Source organism: Sorghum bicolor, chromosome 8 (assembly GCF_000003195.3).
Source record: "Sorghum bicolor cultivar BTx623 chromosome 8, Sorghum_bicolor_NCBIv3, whole genome shotgun sequence".
Classification (NCBI taxonomy): Eukaryota; Viridiplantae; Streptophyta; class Magnoliopsida; order Poales; family Poaceae; genus Sorghum; species Sorghum bicolor.
The window spans coordinates 60086275-60104342 of record NC_012877.2 but is presented as its reverse complement, the minus strand read 5'-3'; the positions used below and the strand labels follow the sequence as shown (position 1 = coordinate 60104342).

At 38.4% G+C, this 18068-nt stretch overlaps 1 protein-coding gene across 1 annotated transcript; it reads right to left on the bottom strand.

The window, feature by feature from the left end:
* Positions 295-17236, bottom strand: LOC8084393 (achilleol B synthase). Its single transcript, XM_021445843.1, has 18 exons — positions 16957-17236; positions 16658-16846; positions 16421-16510; positions 16065-16259; positions 14404-14488; positions 12968-13134; positions 12145-12333; positions 11485-11598; positions 6555-6677; positions 6325-6447; positions 6123-6221; positions 4911-4967; positions 3970-4016; positions 3732-3875; positions 3472-3649; positions 2891-2965; positions 1885-1968; positions 295-618 (listed from the first exon to the last, which is right to left on the bottom strand). Exons 1-18 carry the CDS (start codon positions 17155-17157, stop codon positions 502-504), a joined length of 2277 nt encoding a protein of 758 aa, XP_021301518.1. The 5' UTR covers positions 17158-17236; the 3' UTR covers positions 295-501.

The following is an 18068-nucleotide window of genomic DNA, read 5'->3' as shown; positions in this document are numbered from 1 at the left end:
AATTTGCATCTTGAGCTATGGTTCTAGTATATTTTTGGAATCAGACTAGTATCATCGTTGGACATTCGCTACATATGAGTATGGTCCAATGTTCAGGTCATGGACAAACAATAAAATAGTTAGGACAGTAACATCTAATTCTCACATATTATTGCTCTTAGTAAAAACCGGCTAGGACTCATGCTCCGAAGAGTGGAGGGGCACTTGGAGAGAGAGAGAGAGAGCGATGGACCAAATTTTGGAGAAAGAAATTCTCTCTTTAATATTAGGCATAGATACTTGTATTATCCTGTGTTCAGTATAAGTTGTATTTCACTCTTATTCTTAGTTTGCATTATTAAAGCAATATCACTTGTAAGCTGTACAATTGTGTATGGTATATATCTAGAATCACAGTTATTTAATATAGAAAATACAAGCAGCTTTACTACACTTTCATTTATATATGCTCCAGTGTGACAGAACTGTGAGCATCACACATTTGAATTGCTTGAGTAGCCTTCATTCATTCTTAGCAAATAGTCTCCGTCGATACTCTCCGAGAGCCCAAATAGGGTATAAATTGCGGTAGTTGGGGTAGTTGAAATAAACAGAAGAGTTGGTGTTTCCAACGTGTTCCTGTATATTAGAAATGCAAGAAAATGTTTAGTAATGGTACTCACTTTGTACAGCACTAACCTTTTCTGAAATAGAATAAATAGAGAGGTTAAAGATCTAATTTGCATGTCATTAGTTTTGTCATATTATTATATGGCCGAGATAGATACACGTGAAATATGATAGCTTTGCTGACTATATTTGTTTGCATGTCCAAAATTATAAAGGGCAACTTTCATCTGGTTGGCATATTTGGTTGAATGTCGCCAACATAAAAAGCATTGCAAAGGGTGGTATTGAGAAACCACATTATATAACCCATTGAAACACATAAATAGTTGAATTCCGAAATAGAATTTGAACACTATAAATAACTATTGTGGAGACAGAGTGACTAGTTTATTTCTAATCTACTTTTTACACCATGATATAATTTTTTTAGTTCAATGCATCTAACCCAAAAAGTGCTTAGTTTTTGTAACTAGATGTTGTCTTCAAAAGCAAAGATAGCATGTGACTTTAATAGTCGCATGTGCATAACCAATGGTAACTATTTTACCATTAACCAAAGATAAATTAAGTAAGATTACCTAATGCTACTCCCTCCATTTGCAATTACAAGGCGTATTTTAGCTCATTGATATAAAAATTATGGGAAACAATTCTCTATCATACATGGTTTTTGTAATACAAAATTTATGTTAGTAGACATGTATTAAAGTCCATACTTGCTCATGATTACATTGCATCACATAAATGAAATAACAATGAATAAAGGTTGGTCAAATGTAATTTTACCTAACTATAAGAAATGCAATGCAATTTCAAATTGAGGGAGTATTAATTGTATGAAATAGATATGCCAATTCAATTTTCTAACAAGCCCAAAACACATTTCCAAAAACACAATGCAATGCCAAGGTCCATGTGTTTGGGTTTTCAGCCGTGTTGCCCATATGCTATCCAATTGTGGCCCTGGCCCCCTTTTTATTTGACCAACATAATTATATACACATGGATAATATATTGAAAAACAAAAGCATAATAGTGTGGTATAATGTAAAGTGCCAATTGTGCACATATAATGACCTAGATAGGAGTAAAAAACATCATTTTATTAACAATTATCACTGCCAAAAGGAATCAATAAACATGAATTTTCACATTAAATAGAGAGGAAAAAGAAATTTGTTTAAATTAAGTCTCCAAAAGAGGATATTGGCAGTACAAAACTAAAAAAGAGTTGTATGTACCACGACAACATTTATAACAATAATATAATCTTACCTGCTGAGGATAATCTCCTGTCTCCATTTGCATATTGATCAATACTTTTGCAGCACCGTTTAATGGTGTTGGGTCTCGTTCCATCTATGTATTACACAAATTAGAAAAATAAAATGAATGGATAACATGTGTTCCTTAATGGTAAAAATAGTTTAGGTTGTTTCTCCGTCTGAGGTAATTTGAAAAAAATGTAAAAATATGAATTTTAGAATCATTAATTTTAAAACATATTTTTTTGGACTCTAAATATTCTCAAATGAAAAGTTCATCAACTACAAAGTTGCATATCTTTTCGAGTACTACAACTTTGATTTAGGTCATTTCTCCATGCAAGATATTTTGAAAAAAAAATAAAAATGAATTTTAAAATCAAAATAGAACTTTCAGGCAATAAATTATTTCAAATGAGAAAAGTAGCCAACTACAAAGTTGCGGATCCTTACGAGTACTACAACTTTGGTTTAGATTATTCCTTAATCCAAAATTATTTGAATTTTTTTAAATATTTAATTTCAAATTATGAAAACTTAAAACAAATTATTTTGGTCATAAATGGTTTCAAATAGAAAAGTCATCAACAACAAAATTGCAAATCACTTTGAGTACTACAAAATTATAGATCACTTTGAGCACTGCAACTTTGATATAAAGTTTGTCCTCATCTGATTTGATTTTGAAAAGTTATGAATTATCACTAAGCTATATCTTATTTTAGAGATGGGACCACATTGTCAACAGCCTCTACTACAAATCAGTTTTAGAGGCCCAATCATTTCTAAAAATCAATTCCTATGGGTGGACCAGCTCAAAAATCATATTAAAAGGAAAATTTGATAGAGCCACATTTATCCACAAAAGGGAGGTTGCAATGCTTGATTGCATAGTTTTCAAGACATCACTTGCTTGTTTTGCTAAGGAAGCATAGTTTCTAAGACATCATCACTTGCTTGTTTTAGTAAGGGAGCATATTGTTGTAATTAAGTGATATTTGACTAAGAAACCAAACCTGCCCAGCATATATCAGAGCTAGCATTGCCCAAGCAGTTTGTACTGCATGAGTATTAGGACCCTCTACATAGACCTGCACAGGATTACAGCAAAAAAAATCCTCATTATGACCACATCAAATCTTTTCTTGATCAGGACTAATGACATGAGAATTATTGAAGTATATCCATTGTCCAAATTAAATTATAGAAAAATGAGTTAACAAACAATGCATATAGAACCCCCAATATGTATATAGAACCCTATATGTCTTAATGTAAGTATTTTTCTCTTGAACTTATCAACACAGTTTATCAGCCATTGTACACATGCATAAGTTCAAGCGAACAATACCTGTTGTGGTTTATCAAATATTTTACCTGTTGTTTTGCATTAACTGTAGCATTCTGAACTTACACTGGGTAATATCTTCTATCACTTCTATGCATGTTGACTACTTAAAAAAACTTCTGCAGGAGTTTCTCTATTTCAGATTGCAGACACATATTTTGTTTATGAATTTTTTTGGTAGGTTTCACGTCATGCATGCCAAAAGTTACATATGAAAAACCTTGAGGAAAGGATAGACCAAGTTTTCACCTGTCTTTCACAAGAAAGATAGCTCTCTCCCCAACCACCTGTTCTGAGTTGTGTTGACAGCAAAAACTCACATGCTTTCCTAATACAAATACTGTTCTCGTAATTTCTCCCAGCAGCAACTAAGCCTTTTATTCCAAACAGGGTCCCATATATGAAACAGATGCCCCAAGTGCCATACCTTGCAGATAATAGCCACTTTAGTTATCATGTATAAAACAATAGATAATACTTTCAAATGTAGACTATGTTGTCATACATACCAGGATCCATCCTTCTTTTGATTATTCTCTATAAACATGGCAGCTTTGGTGACATACTCTCTTATCTCTTCACTGTGGTACACTGGATTTACCTCCCTAAATAGTATCAGAGCTTCCATCACTGAGGAAGTACATTCAACCGTTCTGCCAAATAGATCAATGTGTGACATGGTTTTGCCAACAAATTGAAATTAGTGATATCAAATTCTCATTTTAGTGGAACTGTCTTAGTTCTTACGGGTAATCAGCCATAATATTCCGAAAGCTCTCCAATGGATTTAAAATCTAGAAATACAACAAAAGTCAGTGTACATGCATGGAGCCACAAGATCTATGAACATATAAAGTACCAGGATTCTTTGCTAATTTTTTAATAAGATAACATCACATAGTGAATTGATTTTCAACAATACTAGATTATGCTTTTTGGTAGACAGCTCATACTGAATAATACCATCTCCATGTAGAATGGTGGTGTAATAATAATGTATACAATGTGTGTGCTAAGCTGAAAACCAAATCATAAAGTAGAATTCTAGTTAATATTATTCTCCAAAGAAAATTTATATTGTACTTAAGAATTTAACCATTAATTTTATGAGTTTATCAGTGACAATAGTTCTATATTCTTCAACATAGTTTTTTAAAGAAACATATAATTTTGTTCAAATGTTCGTGTTTCTTTTATTTAGAAGATCACAACTGATCAATTTCAATTGATGATGGGATTATAGTGAAATATCTTACTGAAACTCCATAAAACACATATTTTAGAAGGGTGGGTATAGTCTCCTAAATTGGATTTAATGTTACATTATTTTTGTATGATTTTGGTTTGTGTCAAGATTAAATTTCTGGACTGGCATGATTGAACCCGTGTCCAGATATGCACATGACAAGTTCCAGAAATTATGCAAGTTAGAATCTTGGGATTTTCTTTCTGTAGTTCTATACTGCATTATGTGATCTACATGTTCTATGTCGCCATGTTTGCATTCCAAAAAATGTATCGGGTAGCTTGAAGTTGAAGGAGGCTTGATCCAATACTGGTATCCAATACTGGGAAAAAAATCCGGAGCCTAATATAATTGTCATATTAACATACATGCATGCCACAAAGTGTTCTATCTTCTGTTTTTTCAAGAGGTTCAAAATGGAAGCTTTGCAAAAGGCACTCACCTCTAGCCACGAATAAGTCCTTTGGCATTCATATGTACAAACTGAACCATCTTTGTTCTTGAAAGGAAAAAATTGTAATATGTAGTTAGTGAAATATTGCACGGGAGTAAAATGTGGACCACTTCTGTAATGACATAAAACAAATTGATTTCTGTTCGCAGATAAGTAGTGAAACTGAACATTGATTTACTTGCATAAAATAAAAAGAGGTAATGATATTACTGGTCCGTTTCTTCAGCAAACAACTGATGCAATCCAACTAGAGTAGCTAGATGAAATAGTACTGGTTTGTAGGAAATAACATTATCACACTTATAAATTCATTCTATCATAATTATAAAATTAATTGTATTTTATTTGATATATTTTAATAGAATTGTAATCAGGGCAGTACACAATGCTCATTTTCTTGAGAAAGATATATCACTTTGTTTCAGAAAGTGGATAATTTCGCTACTAGCTATAAAAAAATGTGCGCATAATTTTAGACAAATTTCAATGTGAAAAGATATGTATTATGTCGTATACTCCTTTGAACTATAATCTTCTATCCATATAAATCAGGGTTTTTAGGTAATGTTTCTCTATACTAAATAAGACGAAGGAAGAGAGGAATAAACTGGATATCATGTATAGCCATGGTTTCAATGAGAAAATGAATACAATGGACACTACAAAATTTTAAATTAGAAGATTGTGATCTCTTAGCTAGGATAGGTGGGGGAGAAAGATAATTGGTGGATATGAAAAAGTAAAAATTGAATGACTTCTTAATTGCTTTCACTTTGGCAAGGGTCAGGTGTGGCATTAGTCATAATAGGATATGAGCAATAAATAATACTCTGCCCGATCCATCCATAATAAGAGTCATTCATCAAAATTATTTGTCATTCTCACTTAATTTGCAATGCATATTTCTTTTTCACCAATACATCTTCATCTCTATCTCTCTACTTCTCATTTTCTATGCAGCAACCTTTTTTACTCCTTAATTCATGTTCCCACAGTTGAAACAACAAATAATATGGGATGGAGGGAGTATTTAAGAGTCATTCATCTACACAGCCCATATTTGGTGGTGTGCTATGCATTTAATGACAGATTTAGTTTATATCAAAAAACATATTTAGTTTTTGCAACTACCACATATGGGTTGTGCAGAAGTGTGTTAGATAAATATTTTCTATATAAATTAACTTTTCTCAATCATACCATAAAGGAAAGAAGGCAATCAACAGCATTTAAGAGCCACTCGTCTTCCTCTTGATTCTCATGGAGCTTAGGATATATCTTTGAAAGCAGCATCAATGTCTAAATAAAAAAACAAAATTAGTCTAGTGATGGAATTTGCTGCTACCAAAATCAATATTTTTCTTCTAATATGATTTTGTACTATAAATACGCTAATCCACACCTTAGTTGCTTCTGCAGTACAGTCACTTGAAGCCCAACCATTATCTACAGTTGAAAGTGTCCATGAGCCTTTTGATCTGTGTCTCCACCAATAACTTGGGTCTCCTGGAGGATTTCTAACAACCTGCTTGTTATAAAAGAATTATCAAAGTACACAAGGAAAATATAAGTTAACAACAACATTGTTCTTTAAAAATATTGGGATAAACTGAAGATCATGAAACAACAGACTTGTGCTTTCTTTATATATGTCAGAGCTCTCTCAACGGTTGGACCATAATCATTGGCAATATCTGCCGACAAGAAAGCCTGGGTTATAAGTGCTATCTCCCAATTTTGGGCACCATCACATACCTACAATCCAGAATAACTCACAAACTGAATACCCGTATAAACAAACTGAAATAGAATAATAACAATGGCCAAAATCAAGGTTAATAAATTAGGTTATTTTGTTATCATGTCCCTTTACCTTTTAGAACCATAAATTATTGTTTTCAAGACAATTCAAGGGACCATAACTCACAAACATCCTACACATCATTGCTAATATATTTGCTTTCTCGTTTGAGTACTTACGGTTTCACTGAGGCAAAAGCAACACACATCATTACTAAGTGAAATGGATATTTTAGTACAAGCTAGTGATAAAGTTTTCACTAGAAAATTAACTAATTAAGGAGTATATAAAATGTTCATTAGTGAATAATGAAAGAAGTGTAGGATGCTTTCTTGTCAAAGGCAATATTTGAAAATAGTTCACTTAGCTTAGGCCAGTCTCAGTCAGGAATTTCATGGCGTTGTTCCAAGAATGCCATGTCATAAAGAATGAGATATAACTTGGATGAAACATCTACTCTTAATGGAAAGTTTTATTATATGGTTTCATATACATTTAATTACATGACTCATAGAGAGTTGGTAATTGTGTCAAGAGAGTTTTATCTACATGAAACTCACTTCTTTTTTGTCAAGTCACTACTACACAAAATATTTTGCAAGACATTTTGAAATAGGCCTTGGAGGCGGGCGGGACTTTGAACCGCCTCGGTTAATGCCTCGGATTAACCGAGGCGGTCGTTTTTTATTAACCGGGGCGGTTACAATCAACCACCTCGCAAAATCTATTTACGGAAGTGGTTAAAAGATAACCGTCTCCTAAAATCTATTAACAAAGACGGGCTGTATAAGATACCCGCCTCCAAAAATACCCCTATTATCGAAGACGGGTCTATTATAAGGCCCGCCTCGGTTAATAGAGGTTGAGCCCACTACCAATGAGAAAAGCCCAAATCAGCCCAATAAGACGCCCTGAGTATATATATATATATATATATATATATATATATATATATATATCATGTCCTAGGGTTCACTCAGTCCCTCACTCTCTCACACGCCGTCGCTCCCTTTCTCCAGACGCCATCGCTCCCCTCCACCAGTTGCGATCTGCTCCCCCGTCTCTCTTACCCAGTCGCGAGCCTCTCCCCCACCACTCCCCTCTCTCCCATGGTGCCTCTCTCCCCCACCGCTCCTCTCTCCCCCATGGTGCCTCTCTCCCCCACCGCTCCCCCATGGCACCCCTCTCCCCGAGTGCGAGCAACGGTGGCGCCCAGCTGTGGCTACCCCACGGCCTCTCTCTTCCCTCTGGCTGCGCGACATGGGAGGGGTCACGACAGTGGTGGCGCGCGGGGAGGTCTTCTCGGGGTCGACACACGTGGGTTGCCGGATCTGGCTGCGGCGGTGCTCGAGGAGGCCTCTCCTGATGGTGGCGGCGCTTTTAGCGGGCGGATCCTGTTGTGGCGGTGCTCGAGGAGGCCATGACAACCGGAGCCTGTGGAGCATGGCACGACGAGCAGATCTAATAGGTCACCCTAACGAGCGATTGTGTGCACGCATGGATCTGGCGGCGCCGACATGGTGGATCTGGTGGAGGGCGGACACGACGAGCTGCGACGCACGCGTGGATCCGGCAGTCGTGGATGGGCTCAGCGGGCCATGGATGGGCTCAGTGGGCTTATCCAGGGTTTTTCTTTTTTTTTGTTTTTTCTGATCGATTTACCGAGGTGGGCATTAGGACCGCCTCGACTAAGGTCACGATTAACTAACTGAGGCGGTTGGCCGGCCCATCTCGGTTAAGCGTTTTTGCCCGTCTCCATTAAAATTAATGTAGTAGTGAGTGTTGCCATGCATGTCACCAAGAAAACCTATGTGTTACACGCCTAACATGGGCTACTCCTCATGGTGCAATAAATAGGCTAGCAACTGCCCGATAGGAGGAGCCGAACACCCTCGACCCCAAGCCCTAATGGGCCATGCGCCCGAGGGAGGAGGGCATGCACGCCGTGACCGTCGCTGCCGCCACCGTCTTGCCACGTCATCAACATTACTATCTAATTACCTTAGTTGAGTTCTACTAGATTTGGAAAGAATTGATTAGTTAAGAAATTGAGTTTGAAATGTTAGAAAAGGAGAATCCAATTACTTTAAGGATCTCTTGAGATTGCTTAGGGACCAAGTCGCCCAGGACTATAAATACAAGGGGCCTTGTAACTCTTGCAATCAATAAGAAAATAGCCAAAAGGCCTTATTCCTCTCCCTCCCCTCGCTCCTGCTGCCGCCATCTCTCTCTCCATTCACTTGCGTCGTCGCCCCCTCTCCCTCTAACCCTAGCTGCCACCGCCCTAGCCTCATCATCGACCACCCTCTCCGCGTACATGTTACATTGGTACCACGAGATCAGGTCGATCCTTTGCGCACCCATGGCCTCCAACACTGCCTCCATGAAGGAACTATTCCAGGAGTTCTCCACCAACCTTTGCACCAAACTAGATGAGATGCATTAGCAGCTGGTCCACCTCAACACCTACATCCATGACATTGAGCAGGAACAGATCCAAGGAGGATGCATCTTGCATGAGTAGGCTATGCTCAACCACGAGGTTGCCATGGCGGAGCCTACAGCTAAGACGACGCGACGCGTCATGCTCGCTATCGGTAGATCCTACCTCTAGAGCTAGCTTGAGAAACCCATCTCCTCCAAAGCTCCACAAATCATGAACAATGCCGCCAACACCTTGCTCCCGGCAATGAACGTAGAACCGATGCAAGGGTCTCCATCATAGGAGCACCAACCTGCGATTTCTTCACCGACTCTATTGGCGCCAGAACTACCTTAGCCTAAGGTGGTTCTGGCTCTAGCGGCTATCCCACCGCAGCCAGCTAATAGGCCATAGGCACATGACGACATGCAACATGCACCACCAGTTATGCCACCATCATGAGCAGCCCGCACTAGCATTTTCACCGGTGGCTATGACACAAGCTCCAGATCCAATAGCTCCTTTAATATTGGAGGTACCACTACAGCAGCAGCCTGACACCGAGCAATAGGTTCGACATGTCGTTCAATGTAACTCTTGGTGTTTGCACACCATACAGAGCACCCACTCTCATGACCAGAACCATCACTCCAAGATATGATGGCTCCAAGGATCCAACACCATGGTTGGCACGCATGGAGCACCTCGTCGACCTATGCCACCCGACAGAAGATGAACACATCTAGTATGCAGCTTTTCATTTGATAGGCAAGGCTGGCCATTGGCATACGCGTACCACAATGGCGACGCCTATAACCAAATGGATGCACTTCACCAACAGCATCACAAGCAACTTTGGCCCCAACCATGACACCAACAATGATATGGCACCCCTCGCCATGACTTCCACATGAATGACTACATTGACAACTTCATCGCTTACGCTCGCTGCATCGACCTCAACAGCGAGAAACACCAAGTCAGCCACTTCGTCCATGCCCTGCGACACGAGCTCCGAGAGGCGGTGGTATGCCACCTCCCACGATCCATGGAGATGGCCGTCAACCTCACTCGCACCCTAGACGACACGATAGCTATCCACGCTATTGCTACACCAACTTTAGTCGCAGGTCAGCAACACCAACGAAGGATGGGGCACCGACACCAATGGGATGCCTAGTCCTATGTGATAACCTATTAAATGCAAATGAAACTCACATAAATCTCTCATTCAGACTAGACTTAGTACCATTATCAATGATAATGAGACTTGACAACAAGCACAATGATTCAATGTGTGCTAATTATTATGGGTGCAACCAAATTGAATACGAGTGGATATCGCTAACCTAGTATCTAATTTGGTTTTACAATTCCCTCTAGGATTAGAGTGGGACATGTATAGTGTCGGATACATACACAAATACAAAGTGTCTCAGTTATAAAGAAGAATAAATTTGTGTTAAATATGGGATAAGTTCTAAAATACTCCATTGAGACACAAATACTTCTAAGAAACTCTACTTCACTTACCCATTTGGGCAGAAACTCATCATGGACTTCAATCAAATTGGGCCTGCAGGCCACTCATAATGATATTTGATAAGCCACTTGAATCTAAAATCTGATGACATAACTATTTGAATTATCTGATTTGATATCCGATGTCTGATTGACAGATATTGGCCACATTATAATCGATCCGATATCCCAGTTTGTTTCTGATATGCAAATGAAATATAGGAATCTCCAAAAAAAGGATCTAAATCACTATCCAACCCTCTTTAGACAGTTGGGCACTCAGAAAATATACCTACCGTTTGCACCTCCTGGTTTCCATCTTATGATTTGACGGGATCTATATGTAGGATCCAAAAGTAGTACCCCAATTGATTATTACAGCTTGAAACATGTTATGTCATTTTAGAGGTTATGGCAGCATATATAACATTTTATTTGCATCAGACAACATTTCCAATATATGTATTTGCATTTTGTCACTGTGATGCAGCTACCTGTACTAATCAATTTGGTTGAGTCCTGCCTATAAATTCAGGATATAGCAGCTGCCTTCTAAATTTAAATGCATTTTAGACAATGAAATCAGATTCTTAGGCTCTAGCAACCTTCTTATCAACTAAATGTCTTTATACAACCAAATCAGATTCTGCATTCATGCGAGTCAACACATACAACATGCGCTCGCTTGCTCGCGCGCGCCTGCCCATACACAGAGAGAGGGATAGTTGGAAATCAAAGGAATGCATGAAATTGAGTTGACTGAAAATTAAAGGAAAATGCATGAAAGTATATATAGTTTGAGTGAGACTGTACAGTACTTTGGTCTTCATGCCATCTTCAGCAATCCACAAATAATCATTTATCCTTGTAATATGTCGCTTGAGCACATCTGGATTTGGATTTTCTACCCAACGGCAAATAATGTTCAGTGCCTAATAATCATCAACGAATTGTAGAAATGTTATAACTCTCAATAAATTTTAACAAGTACATACACGTTTTGAAGATTATAGTGGAAACTAATGGAAATTAGCTCCACCATCTTTGTTTGTGACCTGGCCCACTCACATTGACCAATAATAGATGCTTGGCAAAAGAGAAAAGGGATTTGACCAATAATTAATGCCCGTGTGTGTAATCTGACCAACTAGTACGGGGCTATGTGGCAAACATAACCAAAATGAGGGACTAAGTAGTGCTAAATTATAACTAATGCTAGGGGAGTAGTATTGTCTGCAAAATGTTATGATTGGCAAAGAGTACTGCACAGATAATAATAACGAAATCCACTTGATCCTTTCATAGAGGATTGTGCATGGATCCTCAAATAGATGATATGACAATGGGTTGATGAATGCTATATATATATATGACTTTGGTTTAGAATATAATATAGAGCAAACACCAGTTCCTATTAACTGAAATAACAAGAGAAGGCAGCAGCGATGAGCTAACAAATTAAAGACAGTAGACAATACCTTGTTAACTGGACTTAGGCCAACATATTGAGTAGTTTCGTCCTCGTACTGGATATGTTCTAGGATGTGACTCAGTGCTCTTTTTCTTAGCTTGTTAAGCGGCCAACAGTTTAAGAATGGCTCCACAAACGTGTTCAAACAACTTGCAATGACACTGAATATTGCTGATGGTTGATAGCGTGTGTCCTCCTAAAAAATAGCAAGACTGAAATTTATTGCAGCACTACTTTAGTGGTACTTTTCAGCGAACGAACAGTGATTTTTCCTCATAACAAATTAGCGAACACTACTTTTCAGCATCAGCACAAGCCAAATTTCACTGAAATGTCATGGTATGCAGTGAAATTCAAACCATATTCCACACCATATCCATCCCTATCTGGCCACCACCATCATGGAAACAACAGGAAAAAGAAACCTCTCAACTATTTACATGTCAACGGAAACAAACAACATTCACATAATATGTGGGAAATAATGCTGGTAGAGCGTGGGCAGGAACAAGGTCTAGTAATGGTAATGGTGGACTAATAACTACCGGTACAAATGCTCTATTATCCCTACCAGCATGATGGGATTGTATTCCCAACTACAACATGGATCATTCAAATTGGGATCCAAGGGATGGAATTGTATTTACCATTGTATCACAAGATATTTCCTCTTTTTATAGAAACCTTTATATATTGTTTTTCTGCAAGATGCACTTACGCTGCAAAAGGACTTCTAAATCGATGTCTTATTTGTATTTAAATATTGCACAATTTTTTAGCAGGGGCAAAATATGTTTTGAACTAAATATACAAAGGATAGTGACATATACCTTCGCACAAGTATTACGAGCTTTATTCCAATCAATCTTGGTATATGGCAAACTATAGAGTTCATCCCTTAGTGCTAATATAGTTGGTGTAATGGGACCGACAAATTTCTTGCCATAAAGGAAAGCTATTGACATATAAACCATCCTTGTGAAGCACCAGAATCGTCCTGTGCAGAGAAGATCGCTTTAGTAATTTGTATACATTCAAATATTAATATAAAGTACATACAAGAATATATTTGAACATAGGGCCACTTTACTAATATTTGGTGCTACACTTTGGGCACACAATTCTATATGACAGTTGCCAAATCTGCTATTTTTTTCTTAGAATAGGAGTTTACATATCATTAATTATTTTTATTTTTGTATCTGAAGGTTGAAGCGGCCTGGATATTCTAATCAATGCAATCAAACGACTATTCATTAGTATCGTTTAGTTTTGTACCACATTTTCATATTTTTAATGACTATTTGCATGTTTTATTTTGTAAAACATACTATATTAATTCATCCTTCTATTAAGAAAGAAACTAAAGGGCAAACTATAAATGGCCAAACGGGCGGGTCCAACCATTGCCGTGTTTGGCACGACACTATAGGGCACGACACTATGGAGCATAGTGCTCTGACCATGCCATGTCGTATAGGGTCATCGTTTCCAACTCTTGGCCCAGGCACGGCCCTATGGGCATTTGGTAGTGTCATGTCGTGCCGCTGGGCATCGTGGCCCACCGGTCCTTGCTGACACCCCCACACCATAAGTACAGTCATCGTGCCACCACTTGTCATTGGCATCGCCCATGTACCGTGTGTGTTGTTGTCGCCTGCATCTCATGCCCGCGTCACTACCTCACCACCGAGAAATGTCTAGGAATAGAAGAAGAGGGCATGATGTCGAGAATAGCCAAGGAAGAAGATGGCATGAGAGGTGCACGGGCAGGAAGACAAGCGGAGTAGTGTGGAGGGGTGGGTAGTGGCCAGAGAAGAAGGTGGCAAAGGTGGTGGTGGATAGAGGAAGGGCGGGGCTGCCAATGCCAGGGTGGTCTCGCCCATCCGATGGGCCGGAGCGGGAGCACGACCGTGACCGTGAGATATAGGAGGTGGCGGCCGAGGACTATGGGCCCCGTGCCTGGGCTGTGCTATTGTCATGCTTTTTTTGGCTAGGCCTGGCAGCCAGCCCATCATGCTTGGCCCCATTTAGCCATGCATATATAGGACAAACGTCATAGTGAAATCTTCATGCATGTTTTGGATATGGAGGCTAAAGTGAGGTTAAAAGATGTTGTTTCTTATATTATGCACAAAAAAATACTTTAAAGGAATAAAATAGAATTTTGCTAATCCTATGGTGAAAGAAGGAAACTAGATAAGTGTTCCATTTCATATACAAGTTCAGTTGACATACATTTAAAACAGCTACATAAATAACTTACCTGGATGAATTGGTAGAAATCGTGGGACCAACCATAGTTCAGGGATCATAGGATTATTTCCGGACCAGTCGTATACACCAATAACCTTATTTTTAGCCAAAAAAAATGCAGCAATCATCAGATACTAATTTGAATATCCATAAAAAAAAATATAAGGCATCCTGAATAAAGTTATCCAGAGTTTGAGACAATGTATCTTCTTAGATTGAATCCTGAGTCAAATTACTTTTCCTTAGTGAAAAGAAATGTAATATTTAGGACCTCTTGTGAGTAACATTAGATTCATCATGAAATACATTTTGATAATTTACTTCTTTTGATTTAGCACAAACTTACGTTGTGTCTTATATTTTAGGATAAACAAAATAGCTAGTACAAGTTCATTGTTATGAATTTTGCTTCCATGCATTAGATAGAACATCAGAACAACTTTTGTATGGCATCCATATCCTCTTATAAAGATAAACCCCACTAGTTATTTATCTTGCCATGCAAAGTGTCCATATCATCATCCACTAGCACATAGCACATTCAACTATCTCGCCATGCAAAGTATCCACAACACATCCAACTAACACATACCATTATGTCTTCATTCAAGATATTTACATTAGCAAACCACATCATTTATTAACATATATTGCCACAATATACCATATGTCTCCCAATTCTTAGTGATTAACACTCTAACCTATTTATATTCCTTCTTCATACTTGCGGCAACGCATGGAGAATCCTCCTAGTAATCATATAAGATTACACACAACAATAAGAAGAATTTGAAGCCAAAATTTGAATTAAAATTTGAGAATTGAAAACTGCATGACAAGTGGGACATTGACACCAGGCATATCCATAACATATATGATACTTTTTGGGCATTGTGTCATAGTGACCCTAATAAAGTTGTGCTCATACAACCTTTTAAGACTAGTCTTAGTGTGAGTTTCATGGCTCAGTTTTTAACACACGTATATTTTTGAAATAGTGCATTCGTCCCATGAAACTCTCTCTACTCTCATAAAACTTTTATTATCACTCTTTTTTATTAATACGGTGTCATATCAACCTATTTAATGCTCATAAAACTCTCATGAAACCCCATTGAGATTGGCCTAAATATTCATTCATATAGTTTCATTATTATTTTCAGTATATTTAGGCTCATTTTGGCTAGATGAAGCATTTCAGATTCTCATTGGAAACTGAAGAAACGGCACCAAACACTGTAACTACAAGACATTTCTGGCCGGAAACGTTTCCATTCCAGTAGATCCGCACTTTTTGCCTGGTTTCAAGCCTTTCAATTAAATTTGTGGTCTCTCGTGTACACTAGCAATTATTATTTTTCTAGTTATCGTATTTAGGTGCGATAAATTAAAATGAGTTATATTTAAGTTATTCTTCAGTCATAAAAAATGTTCTTAAATTTTTGAAGTATAATTTTATTTATATATTTTTTATGAAAAAGTATTTAATTTATTTTTAGAAATGAGTATCCAACCAACCAGCTGGTCAAAAGTGATTCTAAATCATCATCCATAAATGTTTCTTTAAAAAATTTAGATCTAAAACTTTTTTACGAGAATTTAGATCCCTACCAAATACACCCTTAGAATGACACAATAAAAGATATTTATTGACGGATCTCAGGGCCATACCGAGAGTAATATTTTTGCCCACTGTGGCCCTGCAGCTGCGGTGCCATGGGATAAGATCCAAGCTCGGCCCTTTGCTAGCCCATCATTCTCATCCTTTTGTACCTCCCCGAGAAGCCTCAAGGTGACGTAATTTAAGCACGTACCAAACATGGCACTGTCATCCAAAATGTTGAAGCCCCATCCACCATCCTCGTTCTATATATGCATGTAAGAACATAATTTGAATGCTTTAATTAATGTCTTGAAATTAATTATACTAAGACCGAGTAACAACCTTTACATCAATATATTAAATCATATGTTGTTTCATTAATTGTAATGGCACACTATTATGGTACATAATAGGGTTGTCGTGCCTGATGGTTGTAAATATGACGGCATATCTCGCGTTTATGCTCTTTTGATAGGACAACATCGATCGATCCTGTGATGTGCAGCGCGAAGATCTGATCGAGCACAAAAATGTGAAAGAACAAATGAAAACAAATCTTATTAGGTAGATAGCTTGCTCTCATGTAGGAAACAATTAATAGAGAAAGTGTAGATATGTAATTAAACGTCTGAGACATGGGAGGAATAATAATAACACGAACCCAGAAGGGCAGGATGTACATGATGCCACTGAAATCACCAGGCCAGTGACCATCTTCAGCTTGGAGAGCAGACATCCAACCGAGCGCCAGTCTCAGAGACTCCTGCACAATTTCTTCCGTCACCTCATCGCCATCTTCTAGCTTGGTGGCCGCGGGCATATCGGCATGCAGGTGTTTTTGTCCAGTGAACTGGTCATGGTTATTTGCATCAACCAGACAAGAGAGCTCATCATCGATCACAGTCCAGCAAAAGTACAGCATCAAATGCAAGCATGACCATATTGACAATATTCTTATACCTGCATACGCATGAGGAGATCCTGTGATTCCCTCCTTCGGAAGCGGTTCTCAGTGAACTCCTGGCGAAGCTGCTCCACCTTGGTGCGCTCCTCTTGGGTGCCGGCGCCGGGGTCGAACTCCCACACCCCCTGCCGGCCATGGAAACCACTCACTGTCTGCATCCATGACCCTCCCCCCTCTGAGGTCTTTAGCCTCCACATGGTCGACCACCTCAATGTACAACCTTTTAATTATTGCAGCAGCTTCTTCTCAAAGGTTTCTACCACATATGGCATAATAATATATATAAGAGTATATGCATCGTGTATACCAATGCAAACTTATTACTTGTAGAAGAGGTTGGTGACTGCATGAATTTATTCCGTATAGATGGGCATATCAATTTCTTTATTCATTCTCATTGAGTTGTATTAGTGTGCCCACCTCCAAAAATTGATTTATGGAGGCGGTTGCCTTAAGACGAACGTTTTTGAAAATAAACTATTTTTGGAGACGGTTATATTACCGTAAGAAAGCAGGCATTTTCTGTCTGCCTCCATTAGTCGATTTTGTGAGGTGGTTATTTTTTCTGGCGCCATGGTAAATAGAACGACCACCTTTGTTAATTGTTCGGCATTTTCTCAGGTGGTTAGATTTTGTGACTACCTTAGTTAATGTCTTAGCACCGTCTCCCCAAATCATTTTTGTAGTAATGCTATCCGTTGCTGCCTAATGCCTTGGAAACAAGGAAGAACCAGCGCTAGCCTATTTACAACCAGAAGCAATGGGTATAGTTGTATCCAATGGTGAATAACCGAGTAATCAGGTGTAGGTGAACCAAACAGATGGTTAGGAAATTACCAGATGAACCCACAACCCTAAAGTGATATCGTGGTGCCACTGCCAGGTCAAACTATGACCCTCCTCACAAAAAAACTAGGACCCGACATTAATATATAATAGTCGGGTTGCGGTCACTGACCTAGCAGTGATGTTCCATATATCGTTTCCGGCTCATGGCTCTATCTGCCAACGACATATCACCGTCAGGTCATAGCTGAACCTAGCAATAAGAGAGAGCTTCATTGTCGTCTCAATAGAATTCCTAATCACTGTCTGCATTCTACACTAC

Coding starts and splice junctions, on each gene's coding strand:
- LOC8084393 (XM_021445843.1), bottom strand. CDS start 17,157: ATGTGGAGGCTAAAGACCTCAGAGGGGGGAGGGTCATGGATGCAGACA. Junction 16,847..16,956: donor ATCTCCTCATGCGTATGCAG/GTATAAGAATAT, acceptor AACCATGACCAG/TTCACTGGACAAAAACACCT. Junction 4,017..4,910: donor GGACTTATTCGTGGCTAGAG/GTGAGTGCCTTT, acceptor TTGTATTTCTAG/ATTTTAAATCCATTGGAGAG.